This window comes from Toxorhynchites rutilus, chromosome 1, assembly GCF_029784135.1.
Source record: "Toxorhynchites rutilus septentrionalis strain SRP chromosome 1, ASM2978413v1, whole genome shotgun sequence".
Classification (NCBI taxonomy): domain Eukaryota; kingdom Metazoa; phylum Arthropoda; class Insecta; order Diptera; family Culicidae; genus Toxorhynchites; species Toxorhynchites rutilus.
Window position 1 is genome coordinate 70,628,750 of NC_073744.1, and position 26,081 is coordinate 70,654,830.

At 38.6% G+C, this 26,081-nt stretch overlaps 1 protein-coding gene across 1 annotated transcript in view; it reads left to right on the forward strand.

Moving 5' to 3' along the window:
• LOC129773940 (hemicentin-1) overlaps window positions 1-23,715 on the forward strand; it is a 569,029-nt gene extending 545,314 nt beyond the window's left edge. The window contains exons 12-14 of the mRNA XM_055777641.1: window positions 13,183-13,491; window positions 13,571-13,851; window positions 22,615-23,715. Of these exons, the coding sequence (XP_055633616.1) occupies window positions 13,183-13,491; window positions 13,571-13,851; window positions 22,615-23,139 (1,115 nt within the window). The 3' untranslated portion in view covers window positions 23,140-23,715. The remainder of the gene's footprint in view (window positions 1-13,182; window positions 13,492-13,570; window positions 13,852-22,614) is intronic.
• The last annotated feature ends 2,366 nt before the right edge of the window (window positions 23,716-26,081 follow it).

Sequence of the window (26,081 nt, forward strand, 5' to 3'; positions counted from 1 at the left end):
GCATGGATTCAGATTCAACTTCAAACAAAGGATCACTGAATCAACGATAGTCCTACGTCACCATTGCGGTTATACCATAGATATAACCCACTTTCTGTTTTTTTTTGTAATTTTGCATGCATTACTGTTTTTTTAATGCCCAAATTTGATACGACCGCAAAGGGTTAAACATTAAAACCGTTTTATTTGCATTGAAAACGTTTTGTTTGCTCAATTTGGTTTTTATCGATGGTGTAATGGATCAGAACGTTTACTTGGAAATCCTAAAGGTGTAGCATGTAGCAAAGTCTGAACAAAATGAGATGGAATGGAGGATTCATGTTTTGCCAAGAAAATGACCCAGAGCTCAAGACATATGAAGTTCGCACATGGTTACATTACAATTAGTCAAAAGTTATTTATATTGCTCCACAATCTTCCGACATCAAGCTCAGTAAAAAACTAAGGAAGTTATCTGTGTAGGAAATATAGAAACCATTAAATTTCTAAAAATAACGATTTCAGAAACCACTTAATGAAAAAATTGATAAATATACCCTCCGAATACACCAAAATACTCGTGAATAAATCTGAAGGCAGCTAAAAATAGTTGCAATGAATAGGGAAATCATAATAATGATCGAATTAGGAAATTGGCCAACGCCTTCGAAATCGAGTAGAGATTTCAACCAGCGTACGATTATGAGTTTGAGTCATTTTTCATACATTAGCACATACATTCGCCATTTTTAGAGAAATAAAAACTATTATTCTGAAAATAGAGAGCAAACCTTTTAATTTCCATATGACACTATAATTTCATCTAAATAGCATGTTCCGAAAGCTTGTTTTCGATTTTCAAAAGAAGGGAAAAGTGATCTGCATGGTGGAGTACGATTACGGATTTGAGTCACTGTATTTCAAATAGACCTTTTTTAGAAAAATTCTCTCCAAACCATAAAAATCCCATCCCAATACTTCGGTTCCAACTAATGAGAAAGCTAATCTCATGGGTTTCACTATTTCAGGAGAACTTCTCAGATATAAAGAAATTCAAATTGAGCTTGAGCTTGAGCTTGGGTAGACTGTACAATTCGTAGTTGCTCTCCGTGATTGACCTGAACCAACCAAATTGCACAAAGAACACACAGAATTACGCTTGGGACTAGCAAATCATTCTCGTTGTGCAATTTTCGGTGATTCGAGCTTTAAATGGTCAATAACGCCGCCGCCCGAAGGCCAGAAGGGTCGCCTCTATAGCGTGGTTCCCTAGCGATTATCAAGGAAGGGACAGTTGTTAGTAGGGTGAGGTAAGAATCAGGATTCACCAATTAGGTTACACCCTATTATTTACTGCACAAATTTTACTTCGAAATCCAATCGCGACGGTGAGAGTTCAGTGTGGGAAACCTGACAAGATAACTGAGGGAACTTCGGCCGAATCATTATGATACATAATTATCTTAACGCGAATCTGTTATTAATGACATTTATTATCGCATGTTTATCGATCTCCAATTGCGACGACGGAAAATTACCTTTGGGAAACCTGAGAAGGCAACCGAGCGTACTCTTTATCGAATTCCAATCGCGAAAATAGGAAGGAATTAAAGAATTAAATAAATAAAAAATTATAGAAGTTATTATAGAATTATAGAAGTAATCATTCAAAGAATTAAAGAATTGACATATTCTAGCAGTCGATGACGAAACAGTTATACTTCTTTTGACGTAGGATTACGTCTTTCGGGAACATATTGGGGTACAAATTGAAAATCAAAAATCGAGTACATCGTGAAAATTGTTCAATTTCAAACGCTTATTGCTCAGTTATTTCATGATGGATTGATGAAATTTTTGCGTCAATCGATTTCGGCACTTCATAACAATTATTTATATTGAAGAGAATAATATTTGTCATGAAACTAACTATCGAACATTTGACAAATCTCAACCCCTATTCTAACGGAAATACCCACTTTTGATTGGTCGAAATTGACGACACGTGCGGCGGATCCCAAACAGAGACATCAAAACCAAGCTACCTGGCAGAAATCGGCATTGTAAATGCATAAAAGTAGGGGGAGCTTTTGCTCCCACCGGAATGTGTTCCCTAACAGAGGCATCAAAACCAAGCTGCCTGGGGGAAATCGACATTGCAAATACATGAAAGTGGAGGGGAGCTCTTGCTCCCACCGAAATGTGTTCCCTAACAGAGACATCTAAACCTGGCGGAAATCGGCATTGCAAATACATGAAAGTAGGGGGAACTTTCGTTCCTACCGGAATGTATTCCCTAACAGAGACATCAAAACCAAGTTGCCTGGGGGAAATCGGCATTGCAAATATATACATGTTGGGGGCATTTTTGTAATGCAAGTACGGTGAGTGATACGATTAATTCTAGCAAATAAAATTTAAATTTGGAATTTTTAATGTTGGTTGCTTCGTGAAATATCATCGTGTGTGATCGTGTATTGTGAAAAATTTAGCACAAGTATTATTGTAAAATTGTATATGGTAGCAGTTGTGTTTATATGACTTGATATATGAACCGATTTATTTCAATTTTTATAAACAAAAATCAAGGTGTGTTCCCGCTCGGGAGTTTGGGTTGTTTGGTTTAAGCTGTCTGTTTTGTTGTATTCATTTTCACCCTAGCAAAGTTTATATGGCGAGAAAAATTGGAAAAGTGAAAAAATATTTTAAAAAAAGTGATTTCCCATATGCTCTACATATAGTATTAGGTGTTGTTAGTCCAATTAAAATTCGCATTGGGTGGAATAAACAATCAGAAAGTAAAAATTATAAATTTTTTAAAAACACTTTGCACCTCACTATTAAAAGATACTTCTTCCATTTTATGTTAAGGAATTCTAATAAAATCATAAAAATTAACAACAACTTTAATGACAAGTAGGATGATTAAAATGAATCGCGAATAAATGTTCGAAAGGTCTCTAATTGATCTCTAGTGAGAAGCAAAATTAGGCAAATAAATCGTAGTGCAACAGGGCATTATTACAAATATTTTTCTTTACTCTCAACGGTACAAACTGATGAAATGAGGGGACAATCCAAAATAGTCGAAAAACGGTAACGTCTCGTTGAAAACGGTATGTTTGGTCAGCCTTATCATGCAACGACTAACCACCATCGCTCCACTATTACTCTGGTGGAGTGGTTTTCAGGACCTCAAAATTATTATCAATCGGTTTATCAATATAGTTTTTCAAACATCTCCAACAGCAGTTTGAATCAGATAGCCTAGCGTAATCCTACGTCAACCATGCCGTTGTGTCCCGGACACAACCCTCTTGTGTCTTTTTTTATGAGAACGAGAACGCATCAACAACTTCAACAATTATATTACGCGACGCGCGAACTATTTTTTCTAAAAAAGACAAAACTTTTAAAACGAACGGTTACATTCATACAGATATATATTTAAACACAGCCAAGCAACGAGAATACAATTAAACTTAAATAATGAATCAAAGGTATGAGAGCTCTGGATAAGTTTGAAAAATAATAATAAATACATTTAATAGATACACACATACACAGAAATATACTCTCCGCACCATCTACTAGAATTATTTCATTTGATAATAAAGAACGGACGGCGCCAGTGGTTGTATGGTTAGCGTAACAGCCTCACAATCCGATCGGCCTGGGTTCAATCCCAGCTGGCGTCGTTGGGATTTTCTGAGGCGAAAAATCTCTGGTTACGTCTTCCTTCGGAGCGGAAGTAAAAGAAGTTGGCCCGGCTCATGAGTTGTTGAGTCTGATAGGTAGGAACAGGTGGAGTCGCCTCCCTGATGTCGGTGATTGGCACTAAAGTGGCGGAAATAGGCCGACGAAAAATAAGCGAAGATAAAAAAAAAAAAAAATAAAGAACGATCTCACCAATATATATAATCAAAGTGTAGATTTCCAATTCACCAATGCAAAATCTTGTACAGAATCCACATCGCCGTGGAACAAGATTGATTGCATTCAAGCTTGCATTAATATGTGCATCTCCAAGAATCAAACTGTGATTATGTCGCCAAAACGTCATACAAAATCACTATTACTGGCATACACTTCGAGTTTGGCTGGCATATGGATTATAGCTAAGCACACACAAGCACAACAAACGCGTAGAAAATGAAATAAAATGGAACCGATCCAATACTCGTGAAATTAAATGGTGTCTTGCGCTGGAACACATCCTAAAACGCAATGGAGCATAACAATAAATAACCTCCTTCCTTATGAAATTCGCGGACACTTCACGCTCTTTTCAGCGACGTAAAAATATTCTCGAATTTCAGACCAGTCGACCACTTCCACCGACAATAAAAAGAGCAAAGTCCGTTCTTCATATTTTTCAACATTTTCAATATTATTCACAAAACATCTCGTCAAAAATAGCTGTTCGGATAACAAGGATACCTCATTTTTTTACAACATTCTCGACGACTCGAACGAAGCAAAACCGAACACGGAGCGAGCGAAAAACATGACTGCATTTGACGGCTGCTCACGAGAGACTCAGATATAAAGAAATTCAAATTGAATAGAATTTCTTCATACTGAAAGGACTTACGGAATATGTCATGTAATTTTTCAATTCGTAATTTTGCAGGCGTCAATTTGATGGTTTGAGGAAAATACTATACTTCCAAGCAGGCCTGGTTCAGATAACTTTCCATCAACACGAAGCACAGTAAGAAGTGCAATGAAATACTTCAGAATCATTTACTTCTGTTTTTGCACTAAAAACACCGTGATGATTGGGTTATTTGACATCAATTCATAAAATCCGGAAAGTCATGGCATGGTTTAATGAATAAGGGATTCAGATTCTGGACTGGTCAGCTCGTTTACTATATCAAAACTCTATCAAGAACTAGGAGTGATCGTACGAACAGCTAACAAGTAGTATGAGTGATTTGAGAAGCTTAAATGAGCAGTATCCTTTGCGTAGAACGAGATACACACTATAACATGGCGCAGATTAGTCGAAATCACCCCAATGGGTTATTTGAACCGATTGACAACTGATGATGATCTACGAACTAGAAACTTATTTTAATTCATGTGAAATTGACGTTAGTTTTGTAAAGGAGTGAGACTTTTTCCATCTGGTTCTATAGTTATGAAACACTGGAATTCTAGTTTTTTGAATGAATGTTTCGCGCCTGGACACAACAGTAAACTTCAAATGGTCAGTCTTATAAATGAAGATAGTTATTATATCCTACATTATATACTTCAATTCAACCGACTTCTTACATATCATACTTGGGTGTGGATCAGAAATAAATGCTTTACGAACATATATTATGTCGATTTCCTTCAAACATTGTCCGTTATTTAACAATAAGATTTTGAGGAAAATAATTTTTGTTTCCGAACGCCTGTCAACGTTGGTAGACCGCAACCTGACATTTGAACAATTAGTCGCCCGCAATGCCCAAAAGTTGGGCCACCCCTGCTCTAGAGCAACTGAACTGTTTTACGGTTGGTTCATTCAAATTTGAATGAATGATGAATGCGCTGCCTATCGGAGAGCAACCAATAAACCTATAATTCGTCCAAATTCGAGCTCATCAGCCTACGAAAATTACCAACCCAACGGAATTTCCCGCCAGAGTATAATAAAATTTAAACCCTAAATAATAAATGCAACGCACTAGGAGCTACAATCCGGGCTGATCATTTGTAATTTCGTTCATAAAACTCATTACTGCTACCAGTAATCTGCGATTGCCCCCATATCCCACCCGATTTCTAATTCAACCCGAAGCAAACTCCCCTGCGTTGGGGAGCATCACCTGCACGAGGGATTCCACACGTATTGAGTTCTCTGTTCCCTGTTGTTAGTGGAAGTATCTCGCTTCGGTGCCGGCAAAAGTCAAACACTATCTAAACCAATCTGTCGCTGTACTTTCACGCGAGTATTACTCCGTGTTTGTACATGAGTGGACCGCTTACCTAGCTCACCAGCTTTCAAGTTAACAGCCAACAACACATGGGGTGGGATTTTGTGAGTTCCATTCGTTACGCCCTTTTTGGTCCATGACCAGGACTTCCCCGTGTCCAAGTCGATGTGGCCAAGTACTGTCAAGATGTCACAGGGCGCATCAGGACCAGATCTAACGTTTATCCCAACGGTCGCAGCATCAGTGGATCGGACAAACATCACCATCAGTGCACCCAACCGTTCATAGGCGGGAAATGGGAAAGGCAACCAAATGTCAGGTGTAATTTGTGAACAGTTGGAGCGGTGAAATTCACTTAATTCCATCGGATGCGACGGCGAAAAGCTGTATTTTGATTCGAAGATGAAAGCTGGATGTACTAAAGGTACGATTGGAAAAGAAATAATTGAATGCAGTGGAATTTTTGTTGGAAGCAAATTACGTTTACTGTTCCAGTGGTGTTTGACTTCACATTTTGGAAGCTCTAAAACACCTCACCTCATCCGGTTAAGATTGCCAAACCGAAAACCAGCTGAGTATCATCATTATCCACGAGGGACAGAGGCAGCAGCTTCACTTCGCCGGGGGTTGAGCTCAGGTTAAAAGGTTTTGAGAATCTTCATTGCGTTTTTACCAAACAGCTCTGCCTCTTCCTCCCCCCAAGGGCGACATACTTCGACTGCAAGAACACTTTTCGGCTAGGAATGAACCGCTGTGCTAGTTTTCAAATTTGATGTTTGTTTTCTCCAAAGTCGGCACTGCATGGGTTTTGTTGATGCTCGGAGCTTTGTTTGTGCTGCCACCGTACGGTTGAAATTAAACCGACTCAAACCAGGAAAGAGTGTGGGTGGGATGAAGGAGATCGTAGGGCCGGGCAGAGAGTAAGTGCTATTGGCTGCTATTTAGGGCAGTTTTTCATTTTTAGCACACAGTGCACCGTCATCAGCGGGGTAGAATAATAGACTGGGTGGGAAAAGCACAAACCAACCCACATACACTCCGCTCAATTGATACAGCAGTGTGGGATGTGGTGAAACTTGTACAAGAAGATGGAGGGCGGAAAGGCGCTCGAGAGCTAGCAAACAACAAATTACTGATAGCTCTGGTGGATTCAAATGTGTGCCACCGGTTGCGGTTTTGTTGGAACCGGCATTGTTCGCTGTGGGTTCACCCCCAGTTAGTTGCGGATTACGGATTGTTGCAGGTGGCGCGAATGATGTCAGGTCGGATCCTGAGACGTGTAGGGAGCGAGCGGTAAATCAGTGCGTGTTAGCAAATGCGTGGAGCTACGAGTGAAGTTCAATTAAAGTTCTCTAGCAGACAATTAAGCCAAGATAACGAGATCGGTTAAGCTGATAATATTGTCCGATCGACATAACCCTGGTTTTTTTTATCACAATGTTATGTCGCATCTAGTGTTCACCAAATTAGTTTCATCCATTCTTGTATTTGCAGCTCCGTCCCTCGTGGGATAATGCAGGATATAGTGACGTATCGCTAGAGAGCTAATATCATGATAATCTGATTAGATCACACAAACAAAAACAAGAACGACATAAAATTTAAGGCACAATTATTTGTCATTTTGTGAACACTTTATGTTACAATAATTCCGAGTAAAAGATTTACAAAAAATATCCGATATCGTCAAACCTTGTATGTTTATTAACTGTTGAAACATCCATATTTTGCATTCCACCATCAAAGTGAACCATCCTAAACATGTTGGGTCGCGAATATGAAAAATTTTCAATGGTAGGGGAATCGCGGGTAAGACGGACAGTGGGGGTATAATGGACAGGTGGTTGATCTGTATAGTTGCACTAGCTGACCCGGTAAACTTCGTCCCGTTCAAAATTTGTTTTTTGTTATCAAAACCTTCGAACATTCACATTTTCTTACTAAGCGCAAGTTCATGAGTCCAATCGCATAACTGTTCATTGATTGATCTTCTAATCGACCCCGTTGAATTTACCATTTACTATAAAATCGCTAGTACTTCTACCAAAACTCATCATTATAATATCATATTATTTTTAGACTACTTGCAAACCACTTGAAAATAACATGTTTCTCTGTTACATGGAATAAATGGTTGATAAAGACAACATGATAGAATAAAGACTCCTCCCCTCTTCACCCCTTAGAGAGGGGGGGAGTGCCTATTCACCATAGAAACGTTTCGTGCCCCCAAAATCTTCACATGCCAAATTTGACTCCATTTGCTTGATTAGTTTTCGAATTATGCAGAAATTTGTTTTTCATTTGTATGACAGCGAGGGGGAGGAGTGTCGAACCAGCATAGAAACATTTATTGCATCCTAAAGCCTCCACATGCCAAATTTAGTTTCGTTTGCTTGAATAGTTCTTGAGTAATGCAGGGATTTGTGTTTCATTTGTATGGGAGACCCCCTTAGAGAGGGGGGAGGAGTGTCGAACCATCTTAGAAATGTTTCTTCCCCATAAAACCTCCACATGCCAAGTTTAGTTCCGTTTGCTTGATAAGTTCTTGAATTATGCGGAAATGTATGCTTCATTTGTGAGGGGGGCTCCCCTCCCCCTCAGAGAGACGGGTGGTGTGTCTATTCTCCATAGAAAGGTTTCGCGTGCTAAATTTGCCATTTTCTTGATTAGTTTTCGAGTTATGCAGAAATTTGTCTTTCATTTGTATGGCAGCTCCCCCTTAGAGAGGGGGGGTGGAGTGTGTAACCATTTTTTTTGTCTATTAAAGTGACTTTCAACACATTTCGGCTGGTTCGTCACTTTTACTTCCATTTTTGGAAGAATGTCGGGAGTGAGAATTGAACTAGTGATCTCGGCGTGAGAGGTATGGATGTTACCACTACGCCAGATCGCCTCCAGTGTGTAACCATCATAGAAACATTTATTGCACCCTAACACCTCCATATACCTAATTTGGTTTCATTTGCTTGATTATTGCTCGAGTAATGCAGAAATTTGTGTTTAATTTGTATGGCAGCCCCCCCTAAGAGAGGGAGGAGGAGTATCTAACCACAATAGAATCATTTATTGCACCCTAAAACCTCCACACGCCAAATTTGGTTTCGTTTGCTTGATCAATTAAAAAATCAAGCAGAAATTCGTGTTTCATTTGTATGGCAGCCCCCTATCTTAGAGAAGGACAAACAGGAATCCATTTATATATATATATATATATATATATATATATATATATATATATATATATATATATATATATATATATATATATATATATATATATATATATATATATATATATATATATATATAGACTAGCTGACCCGGCATACTTCGTCCCGCCCAAAATTTATTTTTTGTTATTAATACCTCCAAACATTCACATTTTCTTACTTACGATCATGAATTCAATCTTGATTGAAATGATTTGGTGTCCGATCCTCACGATTTAACTCAAGAACGGAGCAACGGATTTGAACAGTCATTATCAGGATTGAATTGTCTCAGTCTACGTCAGATTTATATGCTAAAAAGTCACAGAAGGGTTGTGTCCGAGACACGACCGCATAATTGACGTAGGATTCCGTTAGGCCATCTATTGATTTTGGATATTTTTGAAAAATTACATCGTTAAACTCTTTGATAATGATTTGGAGGCCCTGAAAAGGGCAATTTTATATGGTTATTGGGTATTGTTTGTTCACTCCACCAGTGTTTACCGAGCGTGGACGACAGAAGGATGGTAAACAGTTGTTGGATGGTGCGTATTTGAGAAAAACATACCGAAATGGAACGAGATACGATGAAAACCGCCCTCTGTGATCCTAGGCGAGATGTATAGATGAAATGAAGAAAAAAAAATCACCAATGTAATATAAGATAATTACCAATACCGAACACAATTATCAATTTTTTTCTTCAGTATAAACATGTTACTTTAATATAGAGAAAACCTATTTGAAACGGAAAAGGTAATGTTCTTTTATAATTTTTATTTTCTGAGTATTTATTCAACCCAATGCGAATTTTAATTGGACAGCAACACCTAATACTATAAGTAGAGCATATGGGACTTTTTCTAATATTTCTTCACTTTTCCAATTTTTTTCGTCGTAAAAAACTTTCCTTGGGTGAAAATGAACACAACAAAACAGACATCTTAAACCAAACGACCCGTTCTCGAGCGGGAACACACCTTGGTTTTTATTTATGAAAATTGAAATAAATCGTTTCATATATCAAGTCATTTTTAACACAACTGCTACCATATACAATTTTACACTTACACTTGTGCTAAATTTTTCACAATACACGATCGATCATTGATATGAAATTTCACGAAGCAACCAACATTAGAGTTCCAAATTTAAATTTTATTTGCTAGAATTAGTCGTATCACTCACCTTACTTGCAATATAAAAATGCCCCCGACTTGCATATATTTGCAATGCCGATTTCCCCCAGGCACCTTGGTTTTGATGTCTCTGTTAGGGAACACTTTTCGGTGCAAACAAAAGCTCCCACTACTTTCATGTATTTGCAATGTCAATTTCCCCCAGGCAGCTTGGTTTTGATGCCTCCGTTAGGGAACACATTTCGGTGGGAGCAAAAGCTCCCCCTACTTTTATGTATTTGCAATGCCGATTTCCGCCAGGCAGCTTGGTTTTGATGTCTCCGTTAGGGAACACATTTCGGTGGGAGCAAAAGCTCCCCCTACTTTTATGTATTTGCAATGCCGATTTCCGCCAGGCAGCTTGGTTTTGATGTCTCTGTCAGGGACCCGCCGCATGTGTCATCAATTTCGACCAATCAGATGTGGGTATTTCCGTTAGGATAGGGGTTGAGATTTTTCAATTGTTCAATACAGGTAAACTTCGATATAACGTACATTTCACTTTCAAAATTGTACGTTGTATCGAATTGTACGTTATATCGAAGCATAATGAAGTACTCACAAACGTAGTCTATAATACATTATTGTGTTGCTGTTTTAATAAAGTTAATGAATAACTTCAATCAGAAGACGAAGCCAGCCTTTCTCATGATGTTTGTCTTCATACTGTTGATGAAAGCTTGATTCATTCAGAATCCGGAATCACAAAATCATCTGTATTTCGGAATTGATTGAAGGTACAAAACTTGTTTTAGCATCACAATACAGATAATTCATTGTTCTATCAGAAAAAATATATTGAAAAAATTTATCCTTCACACTTTTGAAATGTGTACGTTATATCGAGGTAAAATGTACGTTATATCGAGTGACGTTATATCGAGAGTACGTTATAACGAGGGTACGTTATATCGAAGTTTCCCTGTAGTTAGTTTCATGACATATATTATTTTCTTCAATATAAAAAATTGTTATGGAGTGCCAAAATCGATTGACTCAAAAATCAAAAAAAAATAAGCGTTTTTTAAATTGGACACCGAAAGCGTATATGATAGTTTTTGCTTGCGTGCTGGTGTATCATGAAGTGCGAACCGTTGCAAAGTTATCTCGTTCGCTTTTGTGTCGTAATTTTTAGCACGTAACAACAAAAGAATGCCGCAGGGGGAAATGATTTCTGTATGATCATATTTGAACGAACGAAAGCGATTTTTTTCAGTGAATGAATTATTGGGCAAACACTGATGAGAACACTTTGTAATACTAACCTCGAGCTAACCGCGAGTAATCGATTACATATTACTAACATAGATGATAAGAAATCTCGTCAAAATATTGAACTCCCGGCCACGTCAGGCTAACACCATACGAGCCTTGATAAAAATATATATATTTTGGTTAAAAAAATGTTTCTCTCTCAAAAAACTATATTTAGAACTAAAATAAACTAACAAATTTCCTAATTGTACCATCGAGTTCCAGAAAGATCTTAGAGAACCGTCAGGGTTATAAGAACCTGCCGAAAAGTTGATTATTTTCCAAAGCTTTTAAACATATTTATATTTATATTTGCTTGAAAAATAACTTGATGATAAAGGGAGAGTCGTCTTGACGAACCCGACAGAAAATCTGTTTTGTAAATACTCATAGTTCATTTATATAGTATTAAAACCCACTGTTTTCAATAAACAAAAACTGAGCCCCAGAGGGCTATCGAAAGTAGTTACCGTTAAGCAGCTTATTAGTGCTCTCGACGTTCCAACAGCCGGAGCCACATTCGTGAGAGTTCAATTTGTTGCCGGTTGTTCGCCGAAATCACTCCTTGAATAATCAAATAGTTTTATTATAATTGAGTGCGGATTTTGATTCATTAAATAATTATCATGTTGGCTTCATTAATTACTTTTGACAGAGCTTTCAGTAAGTGCCTCTGGTACTCAGACGTGTCAACTAATATATGCCGACGACAATTATCAAGATTTTTGTGTGCGGCCTGGAAATGCAAAATTACACATGATTCATCGATTCGAACTAAAGTAGAACATTCTATTTCTTCAAATAGAAATTGGTAAAACTAAATTTTACATGTACAGATGCGAGTCGCAGTATATGGAGGCAGCTATGCCGCGAATGACCATACTTTCAAGAACAGGATATGTCATCATCAGTCATTATCAGTAGCTTAAAGTTGTGCATATAATGGATCGAATTCAGCTCAAAAGATCCAGTTCACTGCCATCTATGCTCTCCCCAATGTTGATACTCATTGCATCGCTTCTATATCCAAGTCCGCCTAGTATCGGCTGAAATAATTATCCCTTTCAAATATAATAACAAAGCACATTACTAGCATTTTCATCTCACGTCTGCAGAATCACCATCATAATCCTTCTGCAGTGCAATTGTCATCCCCATTGGCAACATTGCGCTTATTTGTGCGGTATCCTCTGTAGTTCCCGGCATTCAAGCAATTCAGACCAGTAAGGAAAGGTCAGAATAGTGATGTTGAACAGAGCTGGGGTGGGCAAGAAAGGCAAAAAAGGCTCAAAGGAAACTAATTGTATCTGGGTTGTTCCATTCTGCTTTCTCTCCCACATGCACAAATGGGTGGAATGAATGAGTTTCAGTGTATGAGCAAACGCTAAGCCTTAGAACAAATGAAGACAGCTCAACAGCAGCACATTTCTTACCCCTTTGTTTTTGACTCAATGGATGCACCTTTATGCTTACTCGCTTCATCCCGGTCTCGATTCTGGTTCCGTGTGTGTTTTGCTGCTGTGTTAAGTTAGCTGGAAGCATTGTTTAGCAGGACTATTTTTTGGAGAATGCACTGTAAACAACTTGAAAATACATAACAGTTTGAATGTTTTATATTTGCAGGGCGACCCGACCAGGTGCACAACTGCAGCCTGGCAAATGTTTCCATGACATCGCTGAATGTGCGTTGTTTCGAAGGGTTCAACGGAGGGTTGGCCCAGTCATTCTATCTGGAACTGCGGGACACCCACACACAGGAGGTACGTTTCAATAACACCTCCCCGGTGCCCCGGTTCGAGGTACCGAATCTTCATCCCAGTGCAGTCTACCAGCTGTCGGTGTATGCATTCAACTCCAAGGGCAAGTCCGAACCATACGTCATGGGAGCGGCCACGTTACGGCTGCCCGAGAAGCAAATGAACTCGGAGAAAGGTAAGTCAACCTGTGCGAGAACGATATTGCACATATGAATGCTTGATTTACGATTTTCCTACTTCTACTTTGCATCCAGCTGAGCGCCCACGATCCCCACTGCCCTTGACACCTGCCCTTTCGATTGGAATCGGGCTGGTGGCGGCCGTCCTCATCGGCAGTCTTGCAATTTTGCTAGTCCTGAAATCGCCTTGCGGGGGCAGCAACCGCCGCAATAAGGAAACGGCGCAAAGCACACAGGTACGAGCTTCCTCACCGGGTCCGAGCGACAAAAGCGTTGCCAGCAAGGATTACGACGGGAACGACAGTGACGAGAAGAATCCTGACGTGATACCAGACACGATCGACTCCGATGATCAGGTGAGCCCTTCTTAACAGTTTGACGCGGTTTTCAAGAAAACTGGGATGCTTTATTTGAATATAAAGTAATTCTGTACAATACATGTGGGTATTTAAATGGTTTGATACATAGGAGGCATTTTTTGATTCTGACTATTCATTTAAGGTAATTTCAAGTTGGTCTTTTGCCACCACATCTGTACCATTTACCGAAGCCATGCTGAACAAAGATGTAGGGGAACTAGGAGTAAGCACGGCCCCAGAAGGGAAAGCATTGTTTTGTGATATCTGAACGCACATATCGTTATGTTCCTCTCACAGAATCATTGTCTAGATTATTTTCCATGAAATATACGAGGGTCACTATTTATATTTCGGGAATTGGCAACACTGATATCATGTGAGTCCATCTGACGGTTCCATCGTAAAGTTTGACATTTTTGACGATATACGTACTCAGCACATTTTGTCATACGGACGCTATTTGTTTATTTTATATTTAGTTGAAAGTTTGGTCTCGGCAAAAAAATGGAACTGAATCGTGAACATTTTCGTGCGATGATTTTTTACGACTTTCGACGTGGATTATAACAACAAGAGTGCGTCAATCAACTTAATTTGACTTTTGGCGATGAAGCTCCATCAAAAACCACTGTGTATCGCTGGTATAGTGAATTCAATCGTGGTCGTAGTTCGCTGTCCGCCGAGTTTCGTGAAAGTCGTCCAAAATCGACTGTAGTGCCAGAAAACATCGATGCTGTGCACGAAATGATTAAGCAAGATCGTCATGTAACCTATTGTGAGATTCAGGCATCCCTAAGCATTAGTTCCACCAGCATATATGCGATTTTACATGAACACTTAGTTGTGCGAAAATTATGTTCACGTTGGATCCCACATAATTTGACAATCGCTCAAAAAAAGGCTCGTGTCGATTGGAATAAATGCTTTGAAAATTGGTTTAAGCGCATGCAAAAGTGTATCGATCATCGTGGCGAGTACTTTGAAAAACAATAAAAATATTTTCGCAGCTTAACTATTTGTTTCTGTTCATATTCCCGAAATATAAATAGTGACCCTCGTAATAAATATCAGTGCTTTGAAACGATCATTTTGCAAGTAATAGTCAATTCTCAAAACTGACATGAAAACGGAGCTAGTGCGGGTGAAACCGGCACCCCATGGGGTTAACACCGATATCCTTTGGGTAAAGTGACCAGATGGTCAGAGGTCTAACGCGGGACACAAAAAAAAACAACACGTTATGTATGTACGTTATGTGAACATAAACCATGGTTTAGCGAGTCTAAACTGATCAGCATTATTTCTTTCTGAATATCGGCACTCAGTTGTGATTTTTCGGGGGCTTAGATTTTGTTTACGCCCGAAAATCACTCGCTTAATCAGAGCATTTAAGCCTGGCAAGCACGATTTAGATTATACAATTTTTTTCAAATTACCGAATGGAATGCTCGAAAATTCCAATTCATTTTTCATCGATTTTAGTGTTAACGTATGCATTCAAAAAAATGGACTAATTTCGCATGGCGATGAAAGATAAATTATAGAAGAAAATTTTCTTTAAATCTTACGTTTATTAAGTCTACAACAAAATTGATTCAAGTCTGTTGATCCGCAGCAGCAGCACTGTCAAGCAACTTGATGATTTTTCCATATTGCAAGCTCTACCTCACAGCGAAGAAGTTGGACAGGCACTTTGTGTCCGCCAGATATAGCCGATCTGGTATTTACAATATCATCTCTTTGCCGCTCCTTAAGCCGGTAGATCGAAGCAACCGGCCAAACGGTGGAGAAGAATCTGGCCAAAATGGACATAGAATTTAACGAATGGCAGGGGCCGGCATTTAACGTTCCCCAGGTAAGCGATGACGTCAAATATATCATTCACATCAAGTTCTCGAAGAAGGTCCTTCTCTGACAGACGTGAAGGGAATGTACAAGCCGTTTTTTTTTCGAATCATATGGTGAATGGAGAGATATATAGTACGAAGTGCTTGCCGGAGTTGGGAAGGTGATGTGGTCTTTATGCCGAACCTGGGATCAGCCCATTATGCCAAAAGATCACTGGAGGATGGATCGACTGGAGATAAACATTGTCACGAAGACCACCAACCTTCCCGACATTTCCCAGCTGCGCCCGATAGAAAACTTTTGGGCGAATGGCCAAAATAGAGAGACAGACGACCACCAAAGCCACGAAAAGGTAAAATAACACGCCGATATACATCTTTTCATCGGCCATGGTTCAGGTTCCGGCCAACTTCCGTAAGACCGCCCAGTACTTCATTTACGATACTTCATCAAACAACTCTGCCTCTTCCTGTCGAGTATACACTAGTTCTTCCGGCTTATTTAAAACGTTAGGCCCTTACCGAGTTAGGGGACCAAAGATGAACTTTTCGTCTGACTCACGTTGGTCCCTGTGGATCTATAGGGGACTTTAATAAAAATCATTTTCCAATTTTGTTGCTGTCGCTTCCAGTTAACACTCTCTAAACAAAAAGCATGCATTAGAAGCGCTCTTGAACAGTCTGCCAGATAAAAGTTTTTTTAAGGTTCATCCATTTAAGAAAATCAACATGATCAAATTGTGATATTGAAATAAATTGATATCGCGGGACATTTTCGTTTCTTTTGCCAAATGCGGGACTTTTCGCGGGACGAAATCTTACGCGGGACATTTTGTTGAAATGTAGGACTGTACCGCGTAACGCGGGACGCCTGGTCAGTTTACCTTTGGGATAAGACCGTCATCTCAATTCGTCAATAAATATACGAGGGCTGTCCGATAAGTACTTAGTCTACAAAAAAAACAAAAATTTTGGAAAAGTGGCGATTTATTTCTCAACATAGTCTCCTTTTAGATCGATACACTTGACCCAGCGATGCTCCAACTTCTTGAAGGGGGGCCCCGGTCTGGAAAATCTAAAAAATTGAATTTTTGTTTTTTGCATTTTTGGGAAACTGATGTCCTCAGAAATGTTGACCCAAAAGGATTTTTAGATATTCGACTTTATGGGAAAGTTACATCCAAATGTATGATGTCTCCCCAAGGGATATAGTTTTGCTGTACAAATTTCAAACACGTTTTTCTCAAAACCATGTTTTCTCAACTGGTGGTATCTCAGTCTCTCTATTGTCCTGAGGTTTCAAAATATTCATTGGAATTCGTTCTGCGACACTTCGTTGCTTCAGAACCGATACCACCAGCAAGGTATCGATTTTCAGATAGCATCTACGCATCCGGCTGTCAACAACGTAATATTCATTCACTCAAAAAATGGAAAATACATCTTCAAATATACCATACACAATAACCAAAATACTCGAACAGTCCACTTCATACCTAACATCCGAAAAAAAAATCACGAGAATTCATTATTTTCCGACCTTCCAGACAGGGGTCCCCCCTTAATCCATCTGAAAAATACGTTTTCTCGAGGTCTGCAAACAAGGTCTCCGTGGCGACGATGACCTCCTCTTTCGACCCAAATTTCTACCCGGCGAGTGACTTTTTCAAGTTTGGAAACAAAAAAAAAAGTCTCACGGGACCAAATTTGGAGAATACGGTAGATGGGGCAGCAGTTCGTAGTGTAACTCGATCGATTTCGCCGTGGCGACGACGGAATTTCCACTTTAACCATTTTTCTGAAATCCGCGAACACGCCCGCTTCCACACACGGTCAAAACAAAACTACGAGTCCGACTCAGCTGAAATTTTGACAGTGGCCGTTTACGTGAATGTACTACACGATAGTAATCTCTCTTGCGATACTGACACCATCGGGTCAAGTACTTATCGGACCGCCCTCGTATGTTTGAATGTTTGTAGGGTTGTCCCACATTAATAGAAAATTGTTCCTGTTCCTGTTGACTGATTGATCTGAAATTTAGAAAACACCTTTGATTCTACTGTCATTATAAAACTGCGTATTCCATGATCTTGAAAAATTCAATTCGGCCATCGCTAAAAAATGGCTGAATGAATTGACTTGGAGAACACAATACATAATAAACAACCTAAATTCTAATAGGTCGCCGCCACTAAATAGTCGACTATGTATTTCTTGCAATCCTCTCAATATCGGTATCAAATGAATTGATTTGACTAATAGAATACGGTACATCATGAAAATATTCCGAAGAAAATTAGGTAAGAAATAAACATTGGATTTCCATTATCCACAGTAGTTAGTTGTTTCATCATATACCCCTCGGTTTTATTTTAGTCTCATCAATACCCTAGATTAATGAAGGAATGGGAGTGATAACTACTAACTGCTACTTGCCTAATTATTTTCTAGCTTTTAGTACTTTAAACCGTTTAACTTAACACGTTTTATTACTTATTATATTATCTAGTTTTTATAAATATAAAATCAATTATCTGTATCATTAGGATACTTTTTATTTCTTACCTATCTTTCTTCGGAATATTTTGATGACGTACTGTATTCTATTAATCAAATCATTTCATTTGATACCAATATTGAGGGGATTGCAAAAAAATACATAGTTGACCATTTTGTGGCGGTGATCTTTTCGAATTTATGTTGTTCAAAATGTAGTTATTCTCCAAGTCAATCCATTCAGCCATTTTTTAGCGGCGGCCAAATTGAATTTTTCAAGATCATGGAATACAAAGTTTTATAATGACAGTAGAATTAAATGTATTTTCCAAAGGGCCTGGCCGGGTAAGGGAAGAAAAAGTGCCCCCAAACGAAATCACCAGCTGTATGGCAAATATTGTATAGGATTTCCAGCGGTTTTTTGGACCCCTATGTGGCTTAACATATGATCTATAGTAAAAAACGTACTTTTTCGCTTATTTCACGCCATCCTCAAAAGCTAAAAATTTGAAAAAAAATACTAATGTGCATCTCACTACGGTGTATCAAGCAAAAAAAAAAATTCATGGAAAATTGAAGTACTAAAAAAGTATTGAAATTTTTTATTTTTTTGGGATTTAGAGATTCAGTACTACTCTAATTCATATTTAAATGTGTTCCTACGACTTGATTTTTTCCGGTGTTGCGCGGCATAATTTTTTTTTTTGTATTAACAGGGGCTAGCTGGTTAAGGGAGTAAAGAATACACCCAAACCAAATCATCAACAGTATGAAAAATATTGTATAGGGTATCAAATGAAACATTTTGGCAGTAGTACCTGATCGACAGCAGGAGTGGAGTGATATGCGACGGTGATATATCGCGCGTAATTGTCCTTCAACGTGAATGATTCAGGAACAGGATCAGTATATTCTGCTTCTATTCTAGGTACCACAACAAGTGTATACAGAAACAAAAACTGTTTATTTGAACTAATTTATCTTATAAATTATAAATAGAACTGCGGAATAAAGTATGAGAATGCTAATATATTTCACGATGTTTGTTGGATAATAGTTGATCGTGCACTGAAGGGTTCTCTCCGAGATAATCTACTCGCAGCCTCCTAATCGCACCACTATCACTAGTAGTCAACCGTGTAACGGCGAGTATGAGCTTGATCCATGATAGGGTGAAGTGGAAAGTTGCTGTTCGTGGATGCAATGCAGATGTAGGAGTTTTGAGTTTACGAACAGTACCATGTATTTGAGTCCTTATATGGTACATCATAGGATCTATGGTGAAAATGCACGTTTTCGTTTTTTTCACGCCATTCTCAATAGCTTTGATACAAAATGTAACATAATTATTCCTTGAAGGATTTCTTGATTTCTTGAGGATTACGCGGAAAAAAATTTTTTGGCCTTTGGGCATTTTTAATTTATTTTGAATTCAGAGACACAGTACTGCTCTAATATTTATTTAAATGATGTTTTTATATGTCTAAATTTTGTCGGTATATTTGGAGCATTACACTAATTGCACTTGTGGAGAGATTATTCGGATTAATGGGAAGAACACTTTTAAATCCAAATTATTATTATTTTTTTATTGTAATCTTACAATTGAAAACCACGAACACAATAAAATAATCGAATTCAAGAAAATAAGAATGATAATGCAGACTATGAAGAAAATTATTTTTGTGTCTAGCAATGCTCTTTAAAATTCAAGATAAAATTACGCCGTAGAACATAAAAATACACATGCGAACGCATTTAAATAAAAATTAGAGCAGTAGTGGGTAACAAAGTTATATTTTTTTTCAAAATTTCTAAATGCCAGAAAATACACTCATCAAAAAAAAATTAGAGGAACAGAGTCCGAAGCCGAAAATTTTAAGTGATTTTTGACATGCTGTAACTTCGTGAAAATCAATGCAAATCGATGGGATGCACATCATTTTGCAGCTACAACTTTAAGGTATTAGAATATTTTACGTACATGTCTTTGGTGTGTGTAGGTGTAGTGGGTAACAATATCGGGAATAAATGAAAAATCGATTTTTCCTTGTTTTAGAATATTTTGGACTGACCCAACTTTTTGCTGACCAACTCAACAGCAAATCCAATTAACCTTACCAACCAGCTTTTATTTCGTTCCAAGAACGATTCTGTAGAACCTTCCCAGCTTTTTTTTAGTTCCAAGAATGTTTCCGTAGGACCTTCGCACACAGAGATATTTTAATTTACAAACAGAGCAAGCTGAATGAAACCGTTAAAAAGTAACTGTTTGTTTGGAAACTGCGACCATCTTGGGTTTGGATTTTTCATGATCTGCTGTATTGTACCAGTCGGACACTTTCATTTGATACGCATTTTGATGGGACTTTGACAAAAAAAATGGCGCCATATGAAATTATTATACAAATGATTCAAAATTTCCGATCTAAAAATAAGAAAAATCAAAAATAAAATACTCCGGATAATCGAGTCCGACCTATATATTATACAAATGGTTACCAGTATTTGAGAGTCATGACATTTTCTGTTATTTTTTGGCTCCTTTAAACTTATATTAGGCTGTCAAAAAAGTCCTGCGGTATTTCCGCGAGGTGTCGTTGTAAGCGCGTAGTTCTAGTTGTATTCATTGTATCGAGTCATACTATAACTTGTTGGAAAGGTATTCTTGCGCGCTATAATATAGTCCTTGACAGTGTTTTGTTTGGTTAAGTCGTTCGTGAGTTATAGTGTCGCAAATATGGAGCAAAATAAAGAGAAAATCCGACATATTTTACAGTACTACTATGACAAAGGCAAAAATGCATCTCAAGCTGCCAATAAAATTTGTGCAGTTTATGGACCCGATACAGTTTCCATTTCCACCGCACAACGATGGTTTCAACGTTTTCGTTCTGGTGTAGAGGTCGTCGAAGATGCGCCACGCTCCGGAAGGCCTGTCGTCGAAAATTGCGACAAAATCGCTGAATTAGCCGAGAAAGACCGGCATAGTAGCAGCCGTAGCATCGGCCAAGAGCTGGGGATAAGTCATCAAACCGTTATTAACCATTTGAAGAAGCTTGGATTCACAAAGAAGCTCGATGTATGGGTGCCACACACGTTGACGCAAAAAAACATCTTTGACCGTATCGACGCATGTGAGACGCTGCTGAATCGCAACAAAATCGACCCGTTTCTGAAGCGGATGGTGACTGGCGATGAAAAGTGGGTCACTTACGACAACGTGAAGTGCAAACGGTCGTGGTCGAAGCCCGCTGAAGCGGCTCAGACGGTGGCCAAGTCCTCATTAACGGCCAGGAAGGTTCTGCTGTGTGTTTGGTGGAATTGTCAAAGAATAATCTATTATGAGCTGCTTCCCTATGGCCAAACGCTCAATTCGGACCTGTACTGCCAACAACTGGACTCATGAAGAAGAGACCATCTTTGATAAACAGAGACATTGTCTTCCATCAGGACAACGCCAGGCCACACACTTCTTTGGTGACGCGCCAGAAGCTCCGGGAGCTCGGATGGGAGGTTCTTTTGCATCCGCCGTATAGTCCGGACCTTGCACCAAGTGACTACCACCTGTTTTTGTCCATGGCGAACGAGCTAGGTAGTCAAAAGTTCACAAAGGCCACAAAAGAGGCCTGTGAAAATTGGCTAACCGAGTATTTTGCCAATAAGGAAGCGAGCTTCTATAACAGGGGTATTATGAAGTTGGCATCTCGTTGGGAACAAGTCATCGAACAAAACGGCGCATATTTGACTTAAAACAGATGATTGTAACTAATTTTATGAACAAATGAAAATTCAAAAAAAATGCCGCAGGACTTTTTTGACAGCCTAATATAACTGTGCCTGTACAAATAAACGATTTATAAAAAAAAACTCATGATTTGACGGTTGTACGACACTATAAATGAAGTCCGATAAATGGAAGCTGACATTTTGCAAACGATATTTTTTCGTGTGAATCAACATTTTTTTAAATGTTACGTTTGAAAATTCGAAGGTACTTTTTTCCCATACATCCTTTGGCACTCTAGAGTGCATATTTCCAATGTTTATTTCCTGTGATGGAGCGAAAGGAGCATTTGTTTGCATTACGTTAATCTTCCATCTTTTCTATGCAAAACTTTATATCCATGTAATTTATAACCAGTTTCCGTTTATTCATGAATTATGTATAAATATTCATTGAGTTTGTGGAACAGCATTTGAATTGTATTATTATTTTTCTATCATTTATAATTCATAGCAAATCGTGATGCTTCAAGCCTCTGTTATAACACAAAACAGTTGTGATTGAGTTGGGAAAAAATCATCCGAAAGGAATAACAAAAAACGACTGTTTGTTATTGCTGTCACAATATCCGATCATGTTGATTAATATTCTGCTCTATCTCTATTCGCACTATGCGTTTCGTTGCAGATGGAATATATCCGACGTCGACAGCACATATCCACAATTGACACTAGCAGCCCGAGTCGGCTGCTGTTGACAACCACAGCCCAGAGCCAGAACTTCATGGGTTCGACGATGGCGCTGCACAACAATCACACCGCCAGTCTGGGATATTGCACCTTGAGAAACGGTGTGCCCCAGCCTGCCAACTCGGTGACCAACGTATCCATGAGTCATATGCCAAGCGCGTTTACAACAGCATCGCACACCACCTGTACCCTGCCGAGGCATCCGCCGGGTGCCGCTGTAATGAATCCTGCCGGTCCGATTGGTGCCCACCACTGGCCATCGTACGGTGGCACCATAGCGGGTGTCCGGAACATGACTACCATCTCGGTGACCAACAGTCAGCAAGTGGTGCCTCCGCCACCTTCCACCATTGCGATGCAGCATCTGGGGCCACAGCCAAGGACGCGGGTCTGCATAGGACTGCCTGAGGATGACGTGTCCGCCGATACGCCGCTCATGGTAAAAAGAGAAAGCACCGTATGACTATAGGAATCTCACAGGGTCGGTGATACGGCCCTGTGAGGCTCTCCCCGAACGTAGCTGCCCGGAGGCAGGGGACCCGGGGCAAGACTTAAACAATAATTAGAAACTGTTCGAACAAAAGATACCAGAGTGGAGGTAAAATATTTACGAGGAACGAATCCATCTTCTAGTAAAACTCATTTATCCTGTTCTTGTTTTTTTTTTTTTGCATCGGGACCATGATATGCTCGATGATCACTTTATGTATTTCACTTTATTTCCACACTGTTTCCATGAAGGGTGTAGTTTAGAAGAGAATAACGACGTTATTTACCATTATATCATTTTGTGATATGAACGCTGTGAAATAATCAAATCGATGCGCTCGATTTTGAGCGCGAATTAAAGTCGAGGACAGTTTAGCACTCATCGGATCGTACATAGGAAGAATGAAGAAACGTAAAAGTAAGCGACTCGAATGAGAAATCTGTAAATAATAATTTAATTTACGACCAATCCTCAAACCAATTTCTAAGAAACCAGCAAAGCTGGAAAGAGAGCAGCGGAAGCCAGCTGAGCACAAAAAAAAAGCATAAACTCAAGATCGTAATCTTTCCTGTAAATATGTACATAAAATCACTGAAGAAAAGAACAGCTGAGTTGTAGACAGAGCGGCAGGAGTGAGGGAATAAAACTTTTTCCTTATGATTTGATTTCGCGCGAACGAGTTTCTTGCATTTTACACCCGACAATCCCGGTGAAAAACGTTATCCCTGGTTGAGTTGAGTTGTTGTCGGCTTCCCGGTGGAAGGAAACCGCGTTGCTGCTGATAACTGAACCATCCGGGTTTCCCCACGCGAAAGAGGGTGAGGCGTGAAGAAGGAGAGTTAATTTAGTTTTAGCTAGAAAATAAAATTTAACGATGCACTCGGTAGTTGACTGCTGCGACTAACCGACACAAAAGGGGGAACGGGAAATGGATTTTATTGAACCGATGGCCCGAAGGAAGTGCCGTGTGATTACTGGCGTGAAACAGAAATTTACATTGATGGAGCTGAGAAAGATGGTTTAGAATGAAAGTTATTTACTGGTTGATTGCAAACACGCTTAAATCTTTTGCATTTAGGCAGAAATGTGGGCTTTAAATGTATTTTGTTCGGCGAAATGAACGACAATTCACAGTTTCGACTGTATGAAATAAATAAAATATGAAACATATAAAATTTTCCATATCGCAGCGCTGTATCTGTTTTGCTTTATTCAAGCGACAATAATTATGAGTTTGATGGATTGTAACGTGACATGCACCCGAAACAACGATGCGTCAATTGCAAAGAACAACAGTTACAGTAATTTACTTTGTTTTTATGTTAATCCTGTGCCCCCATGTCCTCTCTTTAGTAAAGGTAGATCAATAATTTAAACAACCCGCGTTCATACCAATTAATAAATATTAATAAAAAAAACCAACGTTCGTTGCTCTTCATGGGGAGAATATTTCGAACGATAGAGACTTGTTAGTTTTCAGACCTGATATTTTATTTTTGCGTTGCACAGAGCTTGAGCTTTAGCTTGAGTAGACTGTACACTTCTTAGTTGCTCTCAGTGATTGACTTGAACCAGCGAAATAACACAAAGAACCCACTGAATGACGCTTGGAGGTAGCAAACCATTTTCAATGCCATATTTTATTTTTGCGTTGCACTGAATATGGAAACTGAAATCGGAATCCAGAATTTAAGTCTGGATACTAAATCTGGAGTATGATTGAAATCTTAATCTGAATCTGGAACCTGAAATCTGAATCTGGAATCTGAATCTGGAATCTGAATCTGGAACATGCAACTGGAATCTGAATTCGGAATCTGAATCTAGAATCTGAATCTGGATACTGAATCTAAAATCTGAATCTGGAATATGAAACTGAAATCTGAATATGGAATCTAAAATTTGAACCTGAATCTGGAATCTAAAATATGGAATCTGAATCTGGAATTTAGATTTGGAATCTGAATCTAGAATCTGAATCTGGAATCTTAATCTGGAATATGAATCTGGATTTTGAATCTAGAATCTGAATCAGGATACTGGATCTGGAATTTGAATCTGGTATATGAATCTGAAATATAAATCTGGAAACAAAAATCTGAAACTGAATGCGGAATCTAATTCGGAAATCTGAATCTGGACACTGAATTTGTAATCGGAATTTGAAATCTGAATCTGAAATCTGGATCTGGAATAAAAATTTGGAATCTGAATCTGGAATAGGAATTTGGAATCTGAATCTGGAATTTCAATCTAAAATCTGAATCTGGAATAAGAATTTGGAATCTGAATCTGGAATAAGAATTTGGAATCTGAATCTGGAATCTATAATCGGAATCTGGAATCGGAATCTGGAATCTGAATCTGGAATTGGAATTTGGAATCTGAATCTGGAATTTCAGTCTGAAATCTGAATCTGGAATCTATAATCTGAATCTGAAATCGGAATCTGGAATCTGAAATTAGAATCTGAATCTGGAATCAGAATTTTAAATCTGAATCTGGAATCTGAATCTGGAATCTGAATCTGGATACCGAATCTAGAATCTGAACCAGAAATCTGAATTTAGAATCAAAATATAGAATCTCAATCTGGAATATTAATTTGGAATCTGAATCTAGAATCTAGAATTTTAATATGGAATCTGAATCAGGAACCTAAATCTGTAATCTGAGGATGAAATCTGAATCTGGAATCTTAGTCTGAAATCTTAAATGTGACCAATCTCACTTGAATTGATTGACAAGAAAACAAGAAAACAAGAAAACAAGAAAACAAGAAAACAAGAAAACAAGAAAACAAGAAAACAAGAAAACAAGAAAACAAGAAAACAAGAAAACAAGAAAACAAGAAAACAAGAAAACAAGAAAACAAGAAAACAAGAAAACAAGAAAACAAGAAAACAAGAAAACAA